Here is a 9,988-nt window from a genome sequence, read left to right as displayed (position 1 = left end):
CACACACACACACACACACACACACACACACACACACACACACACACACAAACGGCACGAAACATTCATAAAGAAACACAAACTCTATGGCATAAAATCTAAACTTTCTTTAGTGTGTTTGAGCTTCTTAACTCTACAGATTATAAATGTACACAGTGCTTGTAATCTGCACTAAAAACTCAAATTCAAACACTATTAAAACGTCCTGCAGTGATGTGTTGTAAACACATCATTTCATTGGTTTTATGTGCTGTTTTTTAAAATCCAAATGTGTTTTTGAGGCCTTTTTTTTGGATCAGTTTAGATTTTCTGCATTAGCAGGTGGCTCCTATTAAACAGTCAGGACCGACAGGTGGGATGGTGCAGTTGGAGGATGAGTTTGAGGGGGCTTGCACGGCTGAGGGGAAGGGACAGGTTGCGGTGGTGACAAAGCGAGGGGAGGGGAGGTGACCGAACAGTAGTGTAGTAGTTAAAGAGTGCCTGCAGAGGAGGGAGGTGTGTTCTGGAGAGGGCCCCTACCCCCCACGTAAAGCGGCGCCTCCCCGTTGAGGGGCCGCACCGCCCCAAAGCTGTCCATTGTGGTAGGGAGRCCCCCGTCGATGGACAGGTTCACCATCTGGTCGAAGGTCACCAGCTCCACCGTGTGGAAYTGCCCGTCGTTAATGGTTTCGGTGCTGACGGAGGAGAAGACAGGCTAGAATCACCGAAATGAACTKCTTTCATTTAATCATTTTTGTGTTGAAAATTGTTTTTTTAATTATTAAATGTTTTGTTTTTAATTAAAGAAGACTCAATAACCTCACAGTGGTGGTAAAGTCACCTGTAAATAGCGTGTCCAGGCTGGCTGCCGGGGTCGTAGCTGACTTTAACGTGGCCTTGGAAGAGCTCCACTGCAATGTGATCATTGTCTCCATTGTACAGCAGGATGCCGTTATCCTCAGCTGTAGAAACCTACAAACACAATGTTTTTATTTTATTTTATTTTTTTTTACACTGGATGTCTCATTCAGGTGACGAAACAGAAGAATCAACCCACAAAAGCGACTCWGATTACCTGCAGGGTGATGTTAGCTTGAGGCCAGTTCTGGAGGTCAGAGAGCAGTAAGTAGGAGTCTCGGTCGATGAAGTTGACACTGACCAGCTTTTCGCAGCGTGGCCCCCCGAACTCTGGAGGACACTGACAGAGGGCGCGCCCGCCTCGCTCCACACAGGGGGCGCTGTTCTGACAGTCGGCCAGCTCACACAGAGACAGCAACGATGGAGGAACCTCACACAGCTGACCGCTACAGGGACAGAAACAACAGGAGAGGTTTTTTTAGCTGGTTTAAATTAAATAAAATACAATAAACGCGAGCTTTTCTCACCTGTATCCTTCAGGACAGATGCAGGAGTAACCATTCAGCTCATCCACACACTGAGCTCGGTTCTGACAGCGGTGCTCCTCGCAGTCGTTATAGTTCACGCTGCAGTCATCACCAACATAACCAGGAGAACACACGCACCTGTGGAACGATTATCACACAAATAAAATCAGCCCTAGCACACAGTAGCTGACCTCTCTGTCACTACGTAACATCTGCTGCTGTAACTTCAGGCAGCAAACACCTACTTGGGTCCAGAGGTGGTGATGAGGCAGGTAGACTGATGTTTGCAGGGGCTTCGTCCTGGAGCACACACGTCTTCCATCTCTTCGCACATTTCCCCTGCACAGTCCAAGTGTTTTAAATATACTTTAAAAGCTTTAAAATCATTCTTGTCCTAAAATGACGTTTATGACAATGACCACAATTTCCCACAGTTAAGTGGCAGAAACTAGAAACTAATTTATTAATACTAAAACACACAAAGTCAAGACAAAAATGGCAGCAGCATCGTGTGGAGGCTTTGTCTTGGATTAAAAGGACAATCAGATTAGAAAGAGATTACTGCAGAAATAATAAACTACAAAACCTTTTTTGTGGCTCTCAATCATAATGATGAGAAAAAGTTGCAACAGACTGAAATTATTTAGTTTCTGGATTTATGTGAAGCATTTTTATACTGCTTTTTTGCTTAAAGTAGACATATGCTTTTAGATCCTTCTTTTTCCACATTTAAATCATTCAGTTAGTCTATATAAAGTGGAACTGCATTGCTTTGGTGTGAATTCCTCCTTATCGTAACTCCACAAGCCCCTCTTTCACCCCTCAACTCRTTTTGAGGCTGTCTCTTTAAATGCAAAAGAGATGCTTCACACACTGCCCCTGTCCAGCTTCTAGAGCGAACCATTGTAGCTTGATAGAGGGGTTTACGACTATTAGGGGTGCACCAAAAAATCGTTTTGCATCAATATTGTGATTCTCATTTACAAAGATTCAGAATCAATTTAAAACGTCCCAAAATTATTTTATTAATAAAAAAATTGCAAAGATTTGTGCTCATTTTGTTTTTTACTGAATGAGTGAGTTCGACGTGAGCGAGGTTTGCAAAATGAAGATGAAGAACTTTGGGAACACGACAAATGGGCTCACATTATCAGCTTTGAATGAAAAATTGATTTTGAATCAAATCGTGGCCCCAAAAATCAGAATCAAATCGTGAGAGAGTAAAAGATTCCCACCCCTAATGACAATATATTATTTACAAATTAATTGTAAGACGTGTCCATCCTGTCTTACATGTTGGTGCTGAGGTCTGACCCAGAGCCAGAGGAGAATGAAGACGACCAAATTGTTTAGTTGGCAAGTCCAGACCTTATTTGGCAGTTTTKTTGCAAATACTGTGATGTAATAGTTCAGAAAATGTCTTAGAAAATAGAGAAAACTGCTATGCAGCACCTGGAGAGACTAAATTCAACTTTTCTGCACTAGAAACTCTAAAAACACAACAAAATGTATTAACAGCTAAAAAAAGATAAGGTTTTACATATGTCCTCTTTAAAAGACACAATTTAATATTCTGGTAGAATTTGTTTACTAATCCTTAAATCCAGCAGCACTGTAAGCACTAACCTGTGTAGTAGGGGGGACAAAAACAAGTGTAGTTGTTGACTCCATCGATGCAGGTGGCTCCATTCTCGCAGTCATTGTCTTCGCAGTCGTCTGTGTTGGTTTGGCAAGTCGGGCCCTCAAAGCCCAGTGGACACGTGCAACTGTGATTACAAACAYACACTCATCACGGGTTCTGCTCAGTTTGAGGTTTCAGGTCTTCGTTGTCCTGATTCTAAAGCTCGCCGTCCTCACCTGTACTCCCCCTCGTTCTCCTCACTCACTTGGCAGGTGCCTCCGTTGGCACAGGGGTTACTCATGCAGGCGTTCAGACCTGTCTCACAGTTCTTGCCCTGAGACAAAGTACAGAAATAAAGTTAAGCTTTCTCTATCAGTTCGGGGGGTCGTTGAAGTCGATCTTTTTAAGTGCTTGTCGACGTAATGCCGCTTTCACCTTGAATCCAGGAGGACAGCTGCACCTGTAGATGTCCGTCGGGTCGTTGTGACAGATGCCATGGTTCAGGCAGGGTCTGGACAAACACGGGTTACACTTGGCCAACACGTCGATGTCCACATCAGCTGCAGACATGACGCAGTGGATTTATAATAAATATGTTTAAAGTTGATTTTAGGCCCTTTTTTTAAAATCAGTTTTAGTGTCTGAGACAATAACTCACCTTTGCATTCAAATTTCTTAGCAGGTGTTGTGAGGAGCAGTTTGCTCTCCATGCCCTGTGGACCAGAACAACGTGCAATCCCAGGCTCCTTGTACCCAGTCTTCACCCAGTCGGACAGCCAGCGCAGGCGGCAGTCACAGTACAAGGGGTTGGCACCGATAGCTCTAAATATTAAAGAGAAAACTGTTATGGAAATAATACGTTTTGGTTTACGCCAGTAATTCATGATATACTTTAATGACCTAGATTTTCATGACATGCTGTTTATCAGCAGATAGAATGATTAAAGTCAGAACAAGATTTGTTAATAACAATCATTCGTAGATATCACTTGTGTTTATCTTTGTGTTCTCCTTGACCCAGCATTTCCTTAGGATTAAATCTTGCTTYATTAAGATGACATAATAGTGTTTATTAAACAATATACTGTATATGAGGCCTCAACTGGCTCAAAGGAAGCAGAAGCAGGAGCAGAGAGCAGGGGGACAGTCTGATGGCTCGATGTTGTAAGGTTATTATAGTTAACTAAAACTAACTAAATAATGAAAACTGAAATTGAAAAAACATTTTAGTTAAAATAAATACAAACTCTAACAAAATGAAAAAAAAAACTAACTAAAAATGTCTAATCCTTTTACAAAACTAACTAAAACTAACTGAAATTATAGATAGAATATCCTTAGTTTTAGTGTTTGTCAGTTTCTTTTGAGGCATGTGGATTTTTTTTATCAAGTAGTTTCACATTAGCTGTGGTCTGTAACAACACTTGTTTACAGTCTGCTGCTGCTCAGCATCACCTGCCAAATGACGACAACAAAAGTTGGGAAAAAGTGGCAAAGTCCACTTTGGGATTTCTTTGAATAGGACTGTGAGAAAAATCAAAGCAAGTGTCTTGTAGTGGAAAATTAAAAAAAAGTCAAAACAAAATAAAAGTAAACTATAATGAAAAATCCTAAACTATTATAACCTTGCTATGTTGTTCTGTTTTTCCTGTTGTTGCAATAAAACTCAGCTGATAATTCAACAGAGTGCCTTCATTCTTGGACCACATATTCTGTCTTTGTTAAATATTTCCACAACAAAACCATGACTGAGTGTACCACTGCAGTACACTCCGCAACCAGCAGGTGTCTCTACATCCACATTAAAAAAAMCATCAAATTCAGCTACTGCACAAGTATTTTCTTTAATAATAAAACATCTTTTACGCTTTCATGTTTCATGACAATTTGTGCCATCTTCTTGAGCAGAGCCATTATGGGCGTGAAAAGAAGGCAGTCTTTAAGCACCTTTGTGGCTGTAGTTGTGAATCAATGGTGCCCTGTCCTCCTGCTGGAAGCACAAACACTCCTGAATCGATGCCGTTCCATTACACTGGAACACAAGCTCATCTTTCAGGCCGGGCCAGTAGCTGACACCTGACATCTGCTAACATGAAAGCCACTTGACTGTGACTGCGGATCAATGGCTTCTCCTCCGCCCGGCCTTTAATCCCGACTTTATGCAGCCTCGACTCCTGTCCTGCTTCCCACAAAGCGTCTTTGTTTGCTTCCCTCTTCCTTCGCCGGCCCCCGACACTGATAGGTCTATTGATCAGCGACTGCCAAGGGATGATGAGGACGTCAAGGCAGGATGCCAGAGGGCAAAGACGCCTCTGCGCAGCTTTAACTTGCCAAACAGAAAATGACAGACATACACAAACAAACACTACAGCCCGCAGACCGTGGAGAATGTATGTGTGCTTTAGAGACGTCACAAGGAGATGAGRCAGCAGAGGGGTCTGTGTGTTGCTTTAACCACAGAAATGATTACAACGGGCTCGGCTCGTGTGGAGCCAGCCCAAAAAAATGACAACAGACGGTCCACTGTGATCCACGCTTCTCAGCCKTCAAACCCAGACCCCACACCGCGCCTGAAAACACGTGTCTGGAGTGTTTGCAATCGACAAACTTTGATATAAGCAKCTCAAAGGTAAGAAATCCGGAGTTCACACTTACAAATGGGAAAGCGAGGTCACGTCGTTGAAGATGCCGTCAGGAAGCTCGGAGATTTCGTTACCGTGGAGAGACCTGCAGGGAGGAACGAGACRAGATGAACATATCTTGAAAAGAGCGACAAAACAATGGCGAACATTTTCGTCCGCGCTAACTGCTCTGATTTGTTTTTACGGCGAGCGACGCCAAACATTTAGTTTTCACTGCCGTGTGTCGGTGGTTCATGTTTCTGGCAGGGCTTTGAGCAGCTGGCCAAGATATGTGGMTCTGCGAGTCTGGAAAAGCCTGGTGTCGAGTTTCTACGTGCGTTTGGCTGGCAGGGCCAACAAGAGCACAAAGGAGGGGATGGGGGGCAGATTTTCATGACACCAAGGACAGTGAAAAATGTCGAGATAACTGCGTACAGAGTCAAAATGAAATAATGCTAAGTGCTTACATATTTTAGCTCCTCCAGCTAAATTAGAGGTTTTTTTTTTCCATGTGCTGGAAACTATTCAGTGTCTTACAGTCATTCTGTTTACGTTTTATGAGTATCATTCAGGGTGACAAGTCTTCATAGCTTATTGGTTGGATGACTGACTGTAGCCATAATTTGCCAGCTCATTACCACCTCAAATCTTCAGCTGACCGCAAGCTTGTGTGACTACTCGCACCGTAGTAACCATGCACGACATCTCAAGGAGAGGAGATTTAATCCATGCTTGAAACGTAACTTTTCATCTAAGTTTGATACCTCGAGCTGAGCCGAGGAGGAGCCGTAGGAGAGGAACCAGGGAGGGATGTTGGTYAGTATAAATATACAGAGGACTAAAGGGAAAATATACAGTGCAACCTGAGTCAACATGTTTGTTAGCCTGTGTGCCGTGGAGAATGCTTATTAGTGTAAAGCGAGTGGGTGGGTTGTTGTAGTCGGAGGATACTGAGGCCATGAAGGCAGCGGCGGTGTGACAGCCAGGGAGAAAACTCATGGGGAAAAGGAGCCAGGGAGTCTCCAGGATGAAATCGGAGCTGCCCTCATACTAACATTTACTTTTTTTTCTTTTCCACGGTTTATCATCGTCAGCTCAGTCCATAATGTGCACTTATTTCAGTACGATTTTCAGAATAAAAGCTTACGAGATAACGAGCCGAACTGGTTCRAACTTTTTTCACTCGTTCACCTGCTGCCGCTTATTATTCTGTGATGATTTGAGTCCTCCGAGCRGCTTCAGCTTGTTAAATCTGTGCCAGACGTTCTGCTCAGATGTTTTTTTTTCCTTCCTTATCACAGGCTTCGCATATCCCATTGTCTCTGACAGCATCTTTGGCCACGCCCCCACGCTGTTTCAGCTCACTCACCTCACACCTAATACCCAGCAGGCCAATTAGCAGCATATTAATCTGCAGCTCAAGCCACACTTTTAATCATTCAGATCACAGTCGCACCACGTCCACGGTCGGCCTCAACCCCTGGCCTGTTTGAAGAACGGAGCGTWAATGATTCTTCTCCTTTTTTACTGCTGTGTAAAGTCAAAGGTACAGCTTTATGAAGGCTTTGGCACCTCAGCATGTGCGAGTGCACACAAGTGCTTTCCCGCTCATAGCCAACGTTGGTACCACGCTGAGGTTTATAAAGCTCCCAATATTGAACTTTAAGCCTTTTGTGGGGTCTTTAAGTGGAAACCATTAAATGGAGCTTATTGTCAGAAAATATTAATGATAAAAAAAACAAGCACCGACTGACATTTAATGGGAGGCTTATGACTGAGACATCAAAGTTTTCGGCTTCGTTTGGACTCCCGTCTCACCGAGACACCGAGGTAGTGCAGACGCTGGTGTGTGCGTGCGCACGTCTGACTGCGTGTGTAGTTCTGAGGCAGCTCGGGGCGGGCGGCTCTGGAGGAGGGCCTCACATGGCGTCTAACGCGCTCGCATGGAGAATGTTTTAGAGGCGAAGGTGGCGTGAGTGAGTAAGAGCAGAAATAACGGACGCGGCTTCATTAGAGATCAAAGCGGCACGCTCAGGCTAGCGAGGCGACGTCGGCTAATAATGACCGAGCTTCACTCTCATTCCACACTAAAAGGGCTTTATGTTTTGTGTCTCGTAATGACTGGGGGGGGGGKGGGGGCTTCAGTCGAATCCTGCCGTAAAAGGAGGCTTTGTTGAAGCTTTGTTGTCAGTAATAAAAASTGTGCCTGCTAGGAGCACACATGGAAGGCTGAGAAGTCAGCTCCCACACACATACTAACAGCCAGTAGATCACAAACATGAAGACTGTTTAAAGAGGCATAAACACACACATATACTCACATATGTGTGTGTAATCTCATAAGAAGGGCAGCCAGGCCTGGTCTCCATGTCTGCTTATAGAACCAAACTGCACATTGTGCAGCCGCTGTATCTTTGGATGCATTTCTACAAAAACTGGTTTCATTCCGTCATCGTTCTGTCCAACTAATTTACTTTCTGCTCTCCAGTTATTTAGCAGCCCACGCACAGTCAAAGGCTTTGTAACTTTATGAAATCCTCGAAGCAGTGCTGGAGCCGTTACGGTCAGAAGGCCAAAAATTCTCCTGTAATCAGTGTCAGAGTGGGGGGGGGGGTGTTCGGCCCTTATGGCGAGGCTGTGATGAGCTGAGGAGCTGAGGGCATCAAGAGGGGAACAGGCAGACTGGGATGATGGAGGTGGGCGTGGCCGGGAGCAGGAGCTGGATCGATGCTGCCATTTAAACGGAGAAAATAGGTCGGCGTGTGCGAGCGCGAATTCACAAGCTGTCACAACTGTTTAGACAGTTTCGTTCCTCTGGAGTCAATCAAAGACTCTTAGCATCTGTTCCATCGGCTCTGTGATTGTTGCAAAAATAACCTCCTCAGCAACTCGTTGAGCCTGAACGTGTGTCCTGTCTGGTTTCAGAACTCGCTCTTTCAAAACAGCTTCAGTTGTTTCCGGCGAATTTCAAGATTTTGAGCTGATTAAAATTACGCGACACAGAGAAAACATTTGTTTTTCATGTAAAAATGAAAAAAAAAAACATTTTAAATTCAAAATGCCTTACACTACATTCTAAATAAAACTCAAAAAAAAAAAAAACCTCACAGCAGCCGAAGTGAGTGCAGTCCACTGAAAGCCATCTTGGGGATGCAACGCAGGGAGTTGTAGCTCAAGATTCTGTAACATCAAAAATAATTTAGCATATAAAAATGCACAATACAGCTGTTTCCATCTGTTTGTCATCAGTAAAATGAAATACCAGAACTTTTTGCAGATGGAGCTAATAAGGACTTACAGAGTGGTAAGTTGGCTCATGTTAGCAAAGGATGCGTTGGTCAGAGAACTGATCTTATTATTGCTCAGGTCACTGTAAGGAATGATTAAAAAAGGTAAGTGTCTATATTGATCTCTGCAGGTTTGTAGAAGAATCAGACAAAAAAAAAAACTTACACCAACTGCAGGTATTTAAAGGTTGACATTTCCTTTGGAACAATACTGAACTGGTTTCCATCGAGGTATCTGAACAMAAAGAAAAGAGTTTTGTTTAGAAACTCTGACACAAACGTTTCATTCCTGAAACCCAGGCTCAGTAATGAGAGCGTATGGATTCTATACAAGCGGGCTAACTGTGAGGTATGCATTTGGCAAAAAAAAAAAAAAAAAAAAAAAAAAAAACTGGGAATGAAAGCAAAGTGAGAACTTCTTGAAATTAAGCGAGGAGCCTGCATGTGTGTCAACATTCTGGTGTGTTTTAGGCCACCAAAGTCAACATCATTCCTGCAGGAAAGCAATCATCTCTCTGACTGCCGACACAAAGTCGTACAAGTAGTCTGTCACTTTGATAAATGGCTGATTTCGAACCGGCTCCCTCTGAGCACAACTACAGGATCCAGCTATTGTTGCTGACTGCACAGAGGGTGGGCAGGTCAAGGGATTGGGTGGGGGGCTGGCAGTTAGTTAAGAGGCCTTGGGGTTCAGAGGTAATGATAGGTAATGATGGTGCAGAGGACACTTGGGATAATGATGGAGTAGCAAACTCTCCAGATGACGAGATGAAAGCTCAGAACAGGGAGGTACACCTGGTCACACCTGCTGGGACAATGACAGGCCTAAAGGCTCGCTCAGCGTGTATGTGTGTGCATATGTGTGTGTGTCTGTGTGTGTGTGTGTACAAGAGTCGGGCAGGACCAAATAAGGCAGTATTGGAAAGTTTCAGGCCTATTCATTTCCCTCCCCTTTCCATTGAAAAACTACTCATTAAATAATCCTGTTGCTCCCCTTTGCTCCCGTGGACGGGCTTTTGGTCTTAACACAAATCTGTGCACACACACACACACACACACACACACACACACACACACACACACACACACACACAC

General features: G+C 43.9%; 1 protein-coding gene across 2 annotated transcripts in view; it reads right to left on the bottom strand.

Moving 5' to 3' along the window:
• slit1a (slit homolog 1a (Drosophila)) overlaps positions 1–9,988 on the bottom strand; it is a 92,763-nt gene that overhangs the window by 8,525 nt on the left and 74,250 nt on the right. For both annotated transcript variants that reach the window (XM_014022040.1, XM_014021966.1), the window contains 13 exons: positions 9,060–9,128; positions 8,905–8,976; positions 8,715–8,786; positions 5,641–5,712; positions 3,644–3,807; positions 3,421–3,545; positions 3,222–3,319; positions 2,991–3,130; positions 1,610–1,703; positions 1,365–1,502; positions 1,055–1,283; positions 821–951; positions 520–674 (listed from right to left, as the gene is read on the bottom strand). In XM_014022040.1, the coding sequence (XP_013877494.1) occupies positions 520–674; positions 821–951; positions 1,055–1,283; positions 1,365–1,502; positions 1,610–1,703; positions 2,991–3,130; positions 3,222–3,319; positions 3,421–3,545; positions 3,644–3,807; positions 5,641–5,712; positions 8,715–8,786; positions 8,905–8,976; positions 9,060–9,128 (1,559 nt within the window). The remainder of the gene's footprint in view (positions 1–519; positions 675–820; positions 952–1,054; positions 1,284–1,364; positions 1,503–1,609; positions 1,704–2,990; positions 3,131–3,221; positions 3,320–3,420; positions 3,546–3,643; positions 3,808–5,640; positions 5,713–8,714; positions 8,787–8,904; positions 8,977–9,059; positions 9,129–9,988) is intronic.

Source organism: Austrofundulus limnaeus, unplaced genomic scaffold, assembly GCF_001266775.1.
Source record: "Austrofundulus limnaeus strain Quisiro unplaced genomic scaffold, Austrofundulus_limnaeus-1.0 Scaffold0, whole genome shotgun sequence".
Lineage (NCBI taxonomy): Eukaryota > Metazoa > Chordata > Actinopteri > Cyprinodontiformes > Rivulidae > Austrofundulus > Austrofundulus limnaeus.
The sequence above is the reverse complement of the archived record's forward strand: the minus strand, read 5'-3'. Positions and strand labels throughout refer to the sequence as shown.